Raw genomic sequence first — 15,904 nt, 5'->3', positions numbered from 1 at the left:
ATGTATCCTTCAGATAACCAATCACAGTATACGTATGCTACTACTAAGCCAGCCGATATATTCTCTTTGCCACCCACTCCTACAACACCTACCATTAACAACAACAACAACAACAAGAACAACGCAACACTAACAATCAACAACCAGAACCAGAACCAGAACCAGAACGTGAACCAGAACCCTTCCACTGAAGACAAGCCCAACGAATTGTTAACTAAAACCAAGCTGAGCTCAAATGAGGCAACCACATCCAGTCCATCTGCCGCCGTGCTTGAGCCACCCTGTGTCCGTCGACACTATTACAAGCTGGGTCCGGCCGACAATGCGGATGCGGATGCTGATGCGGTTGCCAATACGATTGCGAATGCGAATGCGGATGCGGATGCGCCGACGGCTCAACGCGAAGCGGCCAGCATTGCCAAGGCGGTGACAAGTACTGAAACCGTTGGTAAGGCCTAAAAAACAACAACAAAATCCATAAAATCCAAAATCCAAATCAAATAAAACACCAAAACACCACAAATCGAGAACAAGCAACTTCTACTTCTACTTCTTCTTCTTCTACTTGCAAGCAAACACCGTTTTAAATAATAATATCGAGAAAAATTACATTTTTTTGAAAACTATCTTTACTACACGTAATATTTTAAACATATTTTTTTGGAACTTTGCTAATAAAAACTGTTATACAATATACCAACAAAAAAAAAAACAAAATAAAAAACCTGCGAATGTGATCTGTTCTATGGCAATACACACACACACACACACACACGCACACACACGCACACTTGGTACAGAAAGTTTTTTGGGCGGGCCTAGACCAAGTATTCCAAGTATTCAAAGTATGCCAAGTATGCCAACTAACGGTTCTAATGTTTGTGGGAACGCTCCTATTAACAGCCTATATATACCGCCTGCCTCTGCCTCTGCCTGACCTAACACGCCTGAAGCCTGCCTGAACACCGCCTCGCCTAGCCTAACCCCGTAGAGCAATTAACCCACAGTAAACAAATAATAATAAAAATCAAATTGAATTGGGTTCCACTTGGAGTTTGTTCTCTTGTAGCCAGTTGTTGTAGTCGTCACTAATATTCTATTAACGTAGCGTTTGAGCACAAGACACGCACACGCCCACAAATTGTTCGTTGAGCGCGGCCCGTTAGCTTATGTCTTGACTCCACCCCCCCACCCGCAGACACGAACAACAAGAGCCGACCTTATGCACCCAGACCCAGCAGCGATGAACCCAATCGCACACACAGCAAACCCCAATACAGCACTCGAGATGATGATGAGCCGACTCGGAATCCGACTCCGGTACGACGCAGCTCCAAGTCGCCCAGCGTTGAGCGACATCAGCTGCAGCGGGAGACCACATTTGAGAGTCCGTTGGAGCGTGAGTCTTCGCCGGTTCGTCTCGCTCAGATCGATGATCAGATTGTCATCGATGAGAGCAGCTTGGAGTTTAGGCAGCGCCAAACGAAAGGTAATGATAATAAGCCCAGGGACTTGCCACGTCAGAGTCCCGAGAAGATGCCAGCGACATTGCCCTCGAGGCCTCGCCAGAGTCCCGAGAAGCAGTTACCCTCGAAAGCCAGACAATCGCCACGTTCCGGTAGCCCCGAGAAGCTGCCAGCAACTCTGCCCAAGGAACTCCCACGTTCCGCTAGCCCCGAGAAGCAGCTGCCCAGAGAATCGCCACGTCAGACACCGGAACAGCTGCCAGCTGTATTTCCATCAAAGCCTAAGGAATCGCCGCGTCGAAGTCCCGATAATCAGCTGCCCTTAAAGCCGAGAGAATCGTCACGTCCGAGTAGCCCCGAAAAGCAAATGCCAACTAGACCTAAGGAGACGCCACGTTGGAGTCCCGAAAATCAGTTACCCTCAACAGTGCCCAGAGATTCGCCGCGTCAAAGTCCTGAAAAGCAGCTACCAGGCACAGTATCCAAGGAATTTCCACGTTCGAGTCCAGAAAAATCGCTACCATCATCAACGCCCAGAAATGCAACACGTCCCGGAAGCCCCGAAAAGCAGCTGCCCAAGGAGCCAAGTCCTGAAAAGCAATTGCCAAGCTCAGCAAAGCCCAAGGAGTTGCCCCGTCAAGCCAAGGAGCCCAGTCCCAGTGCAACCCAGTTGCCGGCTTCAGCTCCAACTAAGCCCCGAGATTCACCTAAGCCAACTGCCGACAAGCAGCAACCATCTCAGTTCCCAGAGGATGCATTCTTTAGAAGCACTGTGACCCAACGGTTGACCAATACAACGAAGAACCTTAACGAAGAATTCATAACGAACGAGCGTCAGTCTCAGGCTCGCAAGCCTCAGGAACTGTTTGATAAGCAGCCCGAACATCCCGATACCCAATTGCCCAAAAGTTCAAGGCCCAAAGATGAAGATATGATCGATAGATCTAGCAATAAGCCCGCTGCTGGCAGAACTCCGGAGTCATGCGAAACACCCGAGACACCAGATGGTGGTTTCATGTCGAAGAGTCCAGAGCCGGAAGAAGATCAGAAGCCCACCTACCGCAAGAAGGGCCTGACACGTCGGGAGACCTTTGAGGATCGTTGCCGCAAGATCTTGGGCATGGAGGAGGATGGCGATACGCAGGGCAATTACGTGCCAAAACCTCACGATGATGTTGACGACGATGACACTGATGAGCAGAAAACATCAACGGTGGTCAAGCAGACGGAGACCTTTGAGTTTAAGATTGAGGATTGTCCCGATGATGATGATGAGGATGACAAGCCCAGGCAGGTGACCGAAACATATATCATACGCGCACAGCCTGTCATCAAAGTCGAGGAACCTCTGTCTGAGCCGGAAAGCCTGTTACCCCAACGCAACGAGTTGACGGTGGATATAACGGAGTCAGACGAAATCGAAACGCTCGTCAACACAGAGAAGACAACGGGAAAAAAGATGCCCAAGCCAGTTGATCAAGAAGTACCACGTCCTGCTGGTGGCCGAAAGCCCAAGGATGGGCCAGAGCCAGGACCCTCAGCTGGTAGACACCCTGAGGCTGTGAATCCACAGCGTCCATCATTTAACAGGCAACCAAAAGATGACGCTGAGTTTGTTAATGTAGAAGAAGAGACGACAACAATTACAACGAAGCGGTCATCTAAGTCGCCTTCATCCACCCGTAAAGGTCCTTTGCCGTACCCGGAGGATGAGGTAGAGTCACTTCCCACAACTGGAAGATGGCCTCATGACAAGGTAGAGCCACGTCCTAAGAGTGGCAGACAGCCTAAGGATGACAAGCCACAACGTCCATCATCTAGCACTCTTTCCAAGAAGGAAACAGAGGTTATAAATGTAGAAGAAGCGACGACAGTAACAACTCGCAAAGAGCCTTTGCCTTACTCAGAGGACGAGGACGAACCTAGACCCACAGCTGGTAGACAGCCTAAGGATAAGGTAGAGCCTCGTCCCACAACTGGCAAATGGCCATTGGATGAGAAAGAGCCGCGTCCTAAGGGTGGTAGACAGCCTAAGGACGAAAGACCACAACGTTCAGCATCTGGCAGACTTCCCAAGGACGAAGTAGAGGTTTTAAATGTAGAAGAGGACACAACAACAACAATTACTACCAAGCGTTCTTCGAAGTCTCCATCACCAGCTAGCAAAGAGCTTTTGCCATACTCAGAGGATGACGAAGAACCAACTCCAACAACCGGTAGGCTTCCAAAGGATGATGCAGAGTTCGTAAATGTAGAAGAAGAAAAGACAGCTATAACAACAAAGCGAACATCAAAGAAGCCTGCTACCAAATCACCTTCACCTAGTCGCAAAGAGCCCTTGCCTTATCCGGTGGATGACGAGGAACCACTTTCCGGTAAATGTCCGAAGGATAAGGAACCGACACGTCCGTTAACAGGAAGACAGCCAAAGGATGAGCTAGAGCCACGTCCGGCACCTAAATATTATTCCGAAGACGTTGAGTTCATTAAAGTGAGCGAAGACACAACCATAGTTGTCACGAAGCGTCCTCCCAAGTCGCCATCGCCCACTCGCAGGGAGTATTCGCCCTACCCAGCCGATGAATTGCATCCTTCACCTGGTAAGCAATCCAAGGATGTGAGAAAACCAAGCCAAACAGCTGGCAAACCGACTAAGGTTGAGGAAACGCCACGCACTGCATCAGCTAGGCGACCAATGGATGATAAAGAGCCGCGTCCTACACCTGGCAAACAACCCAGGCACGAGGCACCTAGCAAGCAGCCCAAGGATGATGCAGAGTACATAAGTGGAGCGACGTCTGTGGTCATAACAAAGCGTCCTTCCAAGTCGCCATCACCGACACGCAGGGAACCTTTGCCCCAAACGGAGACAAAGCATTTTGTGACCGAAAAGATAATCGATTGCAATGGCAAAACAGTGGTGGAAAAGTTCAGCAAGACCCAACGACCCGGCGGACCTACAGCTGGACCGAAGGTGAAGAAACAACCGAACGACAGTGAACCGGAGGAGTCACAGCCCAAGCAGCCCGATTCTAGGAAGCCGTCAATCACCAAAACCGAAACCGAGCGACGAAACTCGCGCACTACAAAGAGCACCACCAGCAAGCAGCCCCTGAAGGAAACGCAGCCGAAGACGGTGAAGAGTCCACGCAAGGAGTCGCTGCCAAGGCGTGAACCTGCCAAGCGTGATAGCCTGGTGGAGGAAACTCGCAGCACAACAACAACAACAACAAGCACAACTGCACGCAACAGCACACAGAAGGATAAAAAGCCCAGTGTTAGCAATGGCTCACCCAACATCAAGGATCGGCTGCGCTCGTCGCCGCGCAAACAGAAACCCGAAACGGACAATGTGGACGGAGAGTCCTCCTCGCCGGATACGAGCCCCACGCGTATTCCCAGCGAGCGTCGTCGCTCGAGCAACATATCCGTGCACACTGAGATCATCATAGATCATACGGCGCCGAAGACGCCTTCGCCCAAGACCGATCGCAAGGTAGTGCCGTCCAAGGTCCTGGCCAGTCCCGCACGCAAGCTGCCGGTCACAGAGCGCAAGGAGTCGGCGCCAGTGCCGCGTGTCACGCGCCGCGACAAGGACAAGGTGACGCGCTCCACCAGCGAGAATGTCATTAAGGTGGTCAACGGCAAGCCAAAACTGACACCCGAGATGAGCACCCTAAATCCGAGCTCGGCGCAGCGTCCCACCGAACGCAATCGCCCCAGCAAATGCTTCACCACGAGGACCATCAATCTGAGCGAGCAGCTGATGAACAGCGAGGACATGGAGAATGTCATCATTGATATACAGCACGCGAAGAGCTCGCGGGAACCCTCACCGGATCGCATTGTGCCCACACCGGTGCCCGCCGAGCTGGAGACGGGCAAGCCGCGTTATCCGGATGTCGTGCAGGAGCCGGACGATGAGCCGCGCAAGAAACCGATTGTCACCAATATACCCATCTTTGAGGAGGAGGCCAATGCCTTTGTGGGCTGCCAAATCTCAGAGCTGCGCAATCCCAATGGCATCGAGGCGGATATCCATGACAATCCCACTGTGGAGGCGCCCAAGAGCCTAGATTATACCGCACCCAGCAATGGTCAGCCCAGCATCGATATCGATGAGTGCCTGTTGAGTGTGCACGAGAAGGTCTCGAAGTTTACGCACACCGCCGAGCAGGTGAAGCAGCCCAAGACCTCGACGCCCTTTAGCCGAGAGTTCGATGAGCATGCCAAGGTCTCGGCCAGCGATGAGTGCCTGCTGAGCATAGACCAGAAGGTGGATCGTTTTCTGAAGACCGCCGAGAATATAACTAAGCAGCCACTGACGACGCCCACGCGCGAAATCGAGCGTCCCAGCTTTGAGGACATCGATGAGGAGCTGCGTCAAGACGATTGCACGCTGAGCGTCTCGCAGAAAGTGCACAAGTTTATCGACACCGCCGAGAAGCTGGCGCCCAGTGCACCACAAAAGTCACCTAGGCTGGTGGCCAGCATTGAGCGTCACATCTCGCGCCAGAGCGAGCCGGAACTCGAGCAGGAATCGGAGCCGGAGCAGCCCTCCGACCTGGAGCCCGAGGAGCCGTTGGAGTCAAACGATGAGCTGTTGCCTATGTCCAAGCACCACACCACAGCCATCGAGCTGAAGCGTCAAAAGGACATACTCAATCGTCCCTCGGTCTTCGGTCAGCGCAAGCCAGCCACGCCCAAGCCGACAGCCAACAGCAGCAAGCCACGCGGCAGTCCCAGTTCCAGCACCGCGCTCATAACGGAGGAGCGTAAATCGTATCGCAACCAGCAGAGCCCCACACGCAACACGACGGGGCCACGCAAACCTTCGTTGGAGCAGCCACGCGGCAAGCCAGTCAATTCGGAGCAGCGCAGCACCACCAGCACCTCAAGCACCACCAAGCGCAGGGAGCACATAACGCAGCAGCAGTGGGTGGTGCTCAGCGATGTGGATGTGGACGCCGAAGAGGTGGCGACCACGCCCGCCTCCCACAGCGCCAGTCCACAGCCAACGTCGCCCGGCAGTCGCACCACCACCAAGACAACCACACGCAGCACCACTGCACCACGCAAGCCCTCACTGGAGTCAACACGCGGCAAGCCCAGCGAGTATATTAAGCAAACGGAGACCGAGACACGCCGCACCACCAGCACCGCCAAGCGTGGTGAGCGTGGTGAGCAGTGGTTGCACAGCGATATTGATGTGGATGTCGAGGACTTTGAGCCTGTTGGTCCACAGCCAACATCACCGGGCAGACGCACTAGCACGAAGCCAAGCACACGCAGCACCACTGCACCACGCAAGCCCTCACTGGAGTCAACACGCGGCAAGCCCAGCGGCGACTACCAGAAAGAAATAGAGACCGAAAAGCGACGCACCAGCAGCACCACCAAGCGTGGAGAGCAGTGGCTGCCCAGCGACGTGGAGGCGCCCAGCCAGAGTCACAGCAACAGGGCCAGTCCGCAGTCCGTATCGCCACAGCGACGCACCGCCAACCAAAAGCCAGACACCACCAGCACCACGAACTCCACCACCAATTCGAAATCCACCGTAGTTAAAGCGAGCACTGAGCACAGCACCACAAAGCATACAACAACAACAACAACCCGAACCCATAGTCCAACTAACCACATCCTTGCCAGCTCCCCTGACACTGAACCACACGTTGAACCACTTTTAGAGCGCAGCCGGCCAACCAGCCAAACGTCACCCGGCCGCACCGTCGCCTCGCGCCGCAACATCTTCGAGAAGCAATCGCCCAGCCCCGACGGCGAGCCCAACGGACGCCGACCCTCGTACATGGATCACACGAAGAGCTCCCTGGAGCACATTCGTCGCGACTCGCTGGAGATCAATAAGACGCACTATTCGCGCAAATCCTCTGTGGAGGATGACATCGGACTTGAGCCACGCAATCCGAATGCGGCGGTCAAGTTTGATGTGCCCAGGCGCGGCTCACGGCCCGAACCGGTGCGCACCACCAACAGCGAGGAGATCGAGATTGAGGAAATCTTTGATCTGCAGACGCTGGAGCAGCTGCTGGAGACGGTTAGCAGCTACGAGCTGCGCCGCCGCATACGCGCCCAGATACGTTTGATCAAGAAAAACATGATCAATGCGAGCAGCACCACCAGCAGCATCACCACAACGACCATAACCAGCAAGGGCAGCGCCAGCTCCACGCCCAGTCGCAGTCCTTTGCCACCACGACGCACGGCCGAGCAACCGCAGCAGCTGGCACGCGAGCGCAGCCACAGTCCGGAGCCAAGGAGCAGCAGTCGTCGCACGGAGCAGCTGGACAGCGCCACGGCACATGGCAAGCCGCCGGTAAAGCCACGCGAGCGCAGCGCCAGTCCCGCCCAGACGCGACGTCGCAGTCCGACGGGCAAGGCCCAAGCATCAAGCACAACGACAACAACCACACGCACCACCAGCGGCAAGGGCAAGGACAAGGACAAGGCCAACGAGAAGCCCAGTCCCATTTGGGCGGATCGCAGCAAGGTGCTGCGTGCCTCCGGCTCGTCCTCGCCCACGCCCACGCCCAGAAAGGGCTCCAACTCCAGCAGCATCAGCAGCAGCAGCACCAGCAAATTGATGCGCAGCAGCAATACAAGCTCCTCCGCCGCCGCCACCACCTCCTCCTCCTCCTCCACCACCACCACGAACCGGAGCAGCAGCAGCAAGCGACGCGAAGAGGACTCCATTACGTCCAGCTATGGCGTTGGACCCACCGATGAGAATGGGCTGCCCCTCTTTGGCATCAGGGCGCTCAAGAAGAAGATACAGCCGACGGCGCCATGTGAGACAAAGCAAGGTAAGTCCCAGTTCCCAGGTCCCATATCCAAGATTGAGTGTTAAATGCCGGCTAATCATGCAATTTAATCACACACACAGAAGTCACAGGCTATGTCATCGAGGAGCAGTTCTATTCGGATGACAAGTCGCCGCCGCGTCGCGAGCGCAAGGAGCTCATCTACTCGAGCAATCCCGCGGAGCTGGCCACGCTGCAGCAGCAGCTGGAGCACACCAGCCAGCCTTCTGGCCAGATAAAGCTGCAGCGCGAACTGAAGCTCATCGATGCCGATGAACTGCCATTGGCGGCGGCGGCGGCCATTGAGACGGGCACGCGTCGCGGCTCGGTCAAGGAGCTGACCGAACGTTTCATACAGAAGGAGTCCGTGGCCGACGAGGCGGAGACCGAGGACAGCGAATCGAACGATGTCTGCAGCGTCATCGAGATGGAGACACCACAGATGCGCCAAAAGTCCAGCAGCAGCACCACCCGCACCAGCTCCAGCACCCGATCCTTCCTCAACACCAGCGGCGAGGATCGACTCGTCGGCAGCGTCGACGATGTGCTCGAGCGTATGCGCAATGCCGACAATGGTGAGTGTGCCCGCCCAGCTCCAGCTCCTGCTCCAGCTGCAACTAATCTTATTCCCCCCCTCCCCCTCCCCATCGCTGCAGTTATGGAACCCGGCGACAGCACGGAGGATCGCGAGGCACGTGCTCTGCTCAATAAATTCCTCGGCGCTAGCGTAATTATGCAGGGCGTGGAGACCATGTTGCCGGCGGGTCAGCGGCAGGAGAAGCAGCAACAGCTGCCCAGGGGCAACAACAACAACAGCAACAACAACGGCAGCCAAGCGGTAAGTGTGAGCAAATGCCCCTCCCCTCCCCCCTCACAATAAATGCATGCTAAGCATGCTCTAGTCACGACTACAAAATACCCTGTACATACATTTTATGAGATTGGAAAATATACTTTAAAATTTTTGATTTGAAGCAGGCAGACTTATTATGATCTAGTCACGCTACAAAATACCCTGTACATAAATTTTATTAAGCTTGGTAAATACTCGGAATTTCCTAATTTTAGGAAGGTAACTAAGTTATGACTAAAAATATTCTCTTATCAAATTTTGAGTAGACAAACTTAGCTTGCTCTAGTCACGACTACAAAATACCCTGTACATACATATTACGAAATTTTTAAAAATATGTACTTTCAATTCTTGATTTGAAGCAGGCAGACTGAGTATGATCTAATCACGACTACAAAATACCCTGTGTATCAATATTATGAAACACGGCAAGTACTCGAAATTGTCCTAATTTTAGGAAGGTAACTTAGTTATGACTCTAGAATACCCTCTAAATACATTTTATAAAACTCAGGATGCTCTAGTCACGACTATAAAAATACCCTATCCATTAATTATATGAAGTTCGGCCATTTAGGAATGGCCTAAGTCACAAATATTAAATACCCTATATACACATATTTTGAAATAAATAATACCCTGTAAATGCATTTTATGAAATTGGAAAATATATGCGCATCTCATTCTTATGTAATAAAATAACAAGAAAGACTAGCTCATACAAATACTCTATTTCCGACCGATATTTCTATATAATATTGTAATCTGATGTTGACATGATAAATTGAAAATAATGTAGAATTGGCACAATCGAATAACCATTACAATAAAAAAAAAACCTTCTTCATATTTTTGAAAACAGTTTGTTCAAGTTCTCCAATTACGATTTAATTAAAGTTTCCAATATGTGTGCAGAATCACAGCAATAACGAAGCTTTACTAGAACTTCTTAAATCTGTCAAAAATAGCAAACACAAACGTTCGTCGCTTTCTTAGGAAAAAGAAACTTTCTAAATTTTTGTTAAGATGTAATTAATATGCCAAGTGCATTTATTCATCGACTGCCCCAAAAATCTTGTTCGACTTAATGTTGTCAAATGCTATTTACATATTTAATGTAAGCATGAAAACTGGTTTTGAACAAAAAAAATTTAAATCAACATTTCACAATTCGCTAGTATTTAAAAATATTTTTAGCTATTGTCAAAGTATTTGGATATAAAAACTGAAAACCACAAAAATTTAGACTAGAATAAAGGATTGCACGCTTCTTAGCTGCCTCTTATTATTGCAACTACCCAGCTGCTTGCCTTAATTAACTGCAGGGTATACTAAAAGCTCAGTTGAGCCCTTTTTGATGGACAGCCACAAAAGAGACAGAAAAATAAAAAAACAGAAAGAACCACCGAATGTGCAGTCCCACAGCCCACGGCCCACGTGTGCGATCAGCCATTGTCTATGCGCGCTCTCGCTCTCGCTGTGCTTGCTCCTCTCCGCTTTCGCCGTTAGGTTTTGCGCTCAGCTTAGCTCTCTGCCGCTGCCGCTACGACAGACGTACTCTCTCTCTCTCTCTTTCATCCACTCACACTGTTTCGTACATGTGTGTGTGTGTGTGCTGCTGCTGGTGCTGCTCTCTTTTAGTGCCGTGTGCGTGATGTGATGCGCGCTTGTGGCCAGGAACGGGAATGAGCCGTCGCTTTGGCCATTGCCATCGCCGCTGCCAGCGTCGCTGCCGTCGTCGCCGTCATCGTCATCGTCTGTTGGCCATTTCAGTACACACTCAGAGGCGGCATCGATCACTTGTGCGACTTGTGTTCCCGATCAGAAAAAGACGAGACGAGAGACGAGACGAGACCAGAGACGAGGCGTGAGGAGAGGCTAGAGAAAAATTCTCATCTTTAGACGGCAAAGTGCAAAAAAAAATATATACAAAATAAAAGAATATCAATAGTAAAAAAGAAAAAAAATAGTAAAGAAAAAAGAAGCAGCAGCAGCAGCAGCAAAAAAGAAAAATAAAAACAACCAAAGAAGGCAACAAAAGACAAGTTTTTTTGTTGTTGTTATTTATGAAGCATCTTCTTCTTCTTCTGCTTCTTGTTGTTATGTGCAGTTGAGTTTTTTTTTAAAACGTTGTTGTTTTTATTACGACTATTATTATTATTGTTGTTGTTGTTGTGCTTGTAATGCGGTGAACGGTTGCAGTCGAAGCGCGAGTGTTTAACCAACTTTGGTCAAAGCGGCTAACAGAAGAAGAAGAAGCAGCAGTAGCAGCAGCAGCAGCAGCAGAGGCAGCAGCAGCAGAGGCAGCGACAGCGACAGCAGCAGAGGCAGCAGCAGCAAACAGCAGCGCGTAAGTGTGCGGGGCAAGGGCGGCCGACAGGGAACTGGTGGGGAGGGTGGGGAGGGGGGGGGCGTGTCTATAGCTAGAGAGATTCATTGGAATTGGCAGCTGTTGAACAAAATGTTCATCCATTTTTTTTTCTCAATTCTTATTTTCTGTTTTTTTTTTTTTTTTTTTTGTTAGTTTCAATTATTTTTAGTGCGCATAATTTGAGGCAAGAATTTGCTGTCACGACACCTCAAAATGCACCTGAAAGGCGAATGTGAACGACAAGCGTTGACTATATAAATATATACTATACATAAAGATGTATATGTAGAGGTATGTACATGCAAACGCAAGCATGTCACAGATACAAGCAGCGGCAGCCAAAGATACAGATACAAATACAGCTAGCAAAAGCCAAAAGCCAAGCATTTGCCCAGCCTGACAAAGTGACAAAAAAAAAAAAAAAAATGGAATAGAATAAAACAAGACAAACCAAATAAAAATAAATAAATAAATTTCAAAGCAAAGGCAGGTGACGCCAAAGGGGGGGCATGCAAAGGGGAAAGGGGGGAGGGGAGGGGGGCCCCGGGAAGCTGCATGAATGAGAGCGCAAGCGTACGGAATATTTCGACAAAAATAGCGCAACGATGGCACTATTTATACGGACGGAACGCTGTCTCGCATTGGAGCGCCCAGTGGCCAGATACAGATACAGCTAAAGATACAGCCAAAGATACAGATACAGATACAGATACAGTTGGCGATAGAGCTAAAGATACACACGGCTACAGCTAGAGATAGACATAGATACAGCTACAAATGGACTGTGCAATGCACTGTGCGTGCGCTTTTTTTTCTTTCTATTTTTCTATCTATTTTGTATTTATTTATTTTTTTTGGTTCATTCTTTCAACTTGTGCACCAAATACCATCCATGCTTTATATATGCAGAGTACCCCAAGTCTCCTACAATGCTCAGCATAGTCTGAATGTATCTCAGTCTATAATGGATGCGAGTATCTGCAAGTTAGCATATTTTTCTATTATTTCTCTAAGTAACTGCTAGTTGGCTGCAAAAGTATCCCAATCTCAACTTATACAAATATCTGAAAGTTTGCGCAGATACAAATAACTGCAAGATTGACAGAAAGTATCTCAGTCTGTTTAGGGGAGGAGTTACTGCAAGTTGGTTTGGCCACAAAATACTTCATGTCTATCAACTTTACAAGTAACTGTAAATTAGCCAGAAAATTGGCTGCAAAGTATCTCAGTCTGTTGTAGATACATTTCCAGATATCTGTAGCATAGCTACATATATATAAGTTGTATTACAGCTAAAAGTATCTGCGAGTTGGCCACCCAGTATCTCTGCCTTATATGTAGATACAAAAGTATCTTCAGTCTGTTTTAGATAAAGTATCTTCCATAAAGTACCTCACAAATATCTACATTTTCGGCCAGAAATGATCTCAATCTGTTTTAGATAAAAGTATCTGCAAGTGAACTTCACAATCTTCAGCATAATTTAGATACAAGTAACTGTTAGTTGTTCGCAAAGTATCTTTCCATGTTTTAAATACAAATGAGCTAGAAACTACCTCATATTTACAATGGATGCAAGTATCTGCGGATTATTCGCTATGCAGCTCAGATACATTATAGATACAAATATCTACCAGTTACTCAAAAAGAATCTAGATCTTTTATAGATATAAATACAAATATCGACCAATTTCTGGCTAAGTATCTTCTGCGCTGATTGGATTAAGAAAACTTTTGAAAATTCAAAAAATCTGTAAAGAATTCGATTATAAAATCAGAAAAATATACAAATTTCTTACTTAGAGTATTAGAAAAGAAAGTTATAGAAATTGAAACTCAGTCCCAAACAGAGGACAAGGCTCTTGAAATACTTTCGAAAATTATGCAATATATTAAAATTGTGGAACATGCTACACATGCTTAGCCACAAATTAACTAATCCCATGTACTTAGCAAGTCTGAAATACTAAAAAAAAAAATAATCTAAAATAAAATAAAATAAGATAATCTACAAGTCAAAAACTTTTTTTAGGCTGTCAAAGCGACAAAATTCTTAGAAATACAAATTGGAACATTTTCAGTTGCAGCTGAAATTTAAATTTTGCAAAATTTTGAAATTTAATTTTATTTACGATATCTGCGCAAGGTCAATTCGATGGTGCTCGAAAGCAAACGATAGTCAAAAATGAATACGAATTTTAGATTCAAAATGAATTGATTTGATCGAAAGATACTGTTTTGAATATTTGCAAATCAATATGGTTTGCATTTCTGAAAGTTTCAACTTACGAGCGATCACTGTACCTTGGGGAAAGAGTTCTTCATTCTAACCAGACATCTATCTATCTATCAATCTACCTGTTTATCTGTCTGTCTATCTGCCTTTCTATCCTGGTTCTATCTATATATATACTTATCTATCTATCGATCTATTGATATACATATCTATCTATCTATATATCTGTCTATCTACCTATCGATCTATAGATATATCCATCTATCTATCTATCTATCTGTCTGTCTACCCATCGATCTATCTATATACATATCTATCTATCTATCTATCTGTCTATCTACCTATCGATCTATCGTTATATCTATCTATCTGTCTATCTACCTATCGATATATCGATATATCTACCTATTTATCTATCTGTCTATCTACCTAGTTATCCATCTATATATCCACTCTTCCCCATAAAAGAGAACAATTAAGCTAAAGAAAGATCTTTCTGTATATTCCCAAACTGCACAGTCTGATGCATTTGCAGATGCTTAAAGTTCTTTTGCATATATGAATATTATAAAACCTATTTAATAGTTTTCTACAATTTCTATAAAAGTCCGAAAATGTATAGATTATTCGGTAAAATTCCTAACTAAGCTGAAAACATATTTGATTATATAATATTTTAAGTGAAAACCCATTCGGCTACATAAATATGATTTAGTGTAAGGATCTGCCTGAGCTTTACTTATATAATTTATATAATTAGGAGTTGTCAGTGTACCAAATTCCAGGCACATAGCTCTCAGAACAACCGAGTTACCTTGGGTCAGCTGCAATATTATGGAATTACTTGGGTAAGGAATAGGCGAGCAGGCGCTCAGGTTCTTCAACTCATAAGTTATATAGTTAGTTCCCAAGCAATCTTTAGGCAGTTTTGGCGAAATATTCTTTGAATTTTTAGGTTAGCTTTAACTACTTGAGTCTTAGCTGGTCTTTAACTGTTTTTTGCTTTTCAGCTGCTTGAGGAAGTGCTTAGAATGCATTTTTTGTGCTCGCTTGTTGTTGTTTATTGGTTCATGGTTCGGTTCCGAACCGGTTTTTTAATTGCTTTGCGACTCATTCGAGCGCAACATGTTTATAATAATATTTTTGCAGCTACTGTTTTGCTGTCGTCGCCTCGCCCCCCCCCCCCCCCTTCCCCCTACCCCACTCCCCCCTGCTACGCCATGGCTTCGCTTGTTTTTCACAAAAACAAGAAGAAGCAGCTGTCGAAGAGGAAGAGACAGGCAAAAGCCAGCGCCAGGCGGCAAGTGGTTCGTCTTTGGCTTTGGCTTTGGCTTTGGGATCTGGCTGCGAAGCCGGTTTTTCTTTAGCTGCCCCGCCACGCCCCCCGCCCCGCTGCCCCGCTTAACTGTTAGTTGGCTGCCTTTTTCCCAGCGTGGCAAATCTTTTGCTTTTCTTTACTTCAATTTTGTATTTCTATGCCGTTTCATAATCGTTGTGCGTGTGTGTGTGTGTTTGTTGTGCTTGCTTCAGTTTTGTCTGCGCTCTTCGCATTTTGCATGTCAAAATTTGCGTTTTCTTCAACATCTTCTTCTTCTACCTCTTCCTCTTTCTCTTCCTCTTCCTCTATCTCTTCATCATTTTCATCCATGTGTCTAAAAATATGCAGCAAATGCCAAATTCGCTTTTCATTGTATTTTCATGGAAAATTGGAAAATTGAAGGCTTTCGGGTGGGCGTGCTGTCGGTGTGTGTGTGTGCGTGTGTGTGGCCGTCCAAGGCAAGTTCAATTTGTGATACACTTGCAGAGGGTATTATCAATATATGACAAAGTGTGTAACGCCTTGAGAGAGAGAGAGAGAGAGAGAGACAACATCTCAGGGTCCATGCATACATATATAATATGATTTTTTTCTATTTCCTTTCTTCTCATATACCCTTCTAGAGGGTATTATAGTTTCGTCATGAAGAAAGAGACATCATTGACCCGACTTGATATAGCCATGTCCGTCCGTCCGTCCGTCCGTCCGTCTGTCTGTTTCTATGGTATTTAGTCTGTCAGTCAGTTTTAAGGCTAACCCCTTAAAACTTTCCATAGCTCCGTCTTTCTGCTGCAGTCAGTATCTATGTTGGAGCCAGATCGGAGCACTATATCTTATAGCTG

The 15,904-nt window shown here is 47.5% G+C and overlaps 2 protein-coding genes across 8 annotated transcripts in view; both read left to right on the top strand.

Moving 5' to 3' along the window:
- The window catches only part of LOC135426955 (smoothelin-like protein 1), a 53,934-nt gene that overhangs the window by 19,800 nt on the left and 18,230 nt on the right, over positions 1 to 15,904 (top strand). For 4 of the 7 annotated variants that reach the window (XM_064680311.1, XM_064680312.1, XM_064680313.1 and 1 more), the window contains exons 5-8: positions 14 to 448; positions 7,154 to 8,287; positions 8,368 to 8,859; positions 8,941 to 9,122. In XM_064680311.1, the coding sequence (XP_064536381.1) occupies positions 14 to 448; positions 7,154 to 8,287; positions 8,368 to 8,859; positions 8,941 to 9,122 (2,243 nt within the window). Of the gene's footprint in view, positions 1 to 13; positions 449 to 7,153; positions 8,288 to 8,367; positions 8,860 to 8,940; positions 9,123 to 11,311; positions 11,488 to 15,904 lie in introns of those variants that run through there. The other 3 variants (XM_064680318.1, XM_064680315.1, XM_064680320.1) reach the window with 2 other exon arrangements.
- LOC135426878 (mucin-2-like) lies at positions 848 to 7,124 on the top strand. Its single transcript, XM_064680205.1, has 3 exons — positions 848 to 854; positions 1,199 to 7,023; positions 7,116 to 7,124. Exons 1-3 carry the CDS (start codon positions 848 to 850, stop codon positions 7,122 to 7,124), a joined length of 5,841 nt encoding a protein of 1,946 aa, XP_064536275.1.

The sequence above is a fragment of the Drosophila montana genome, unplaced genomic scaffold (assembly GCF_035044405.1).
Source record: "Drosophila montana isolate Dmon_TW-CO22-7 unplaced genomic scaffold, ASM3504440v1 contig_2106_1, whole genome shotgun sequence".
NCBI classification, from domain to species: domain Eukaryota; kingdom Metazoa; phylum Arthropoda; class Insecta; order Diptera; family Drosophilidae; genus Drosophila; species Drosophila montana.
This window is presented reverse-complemented; position numbering and strand designations above follow the sequence as displayed.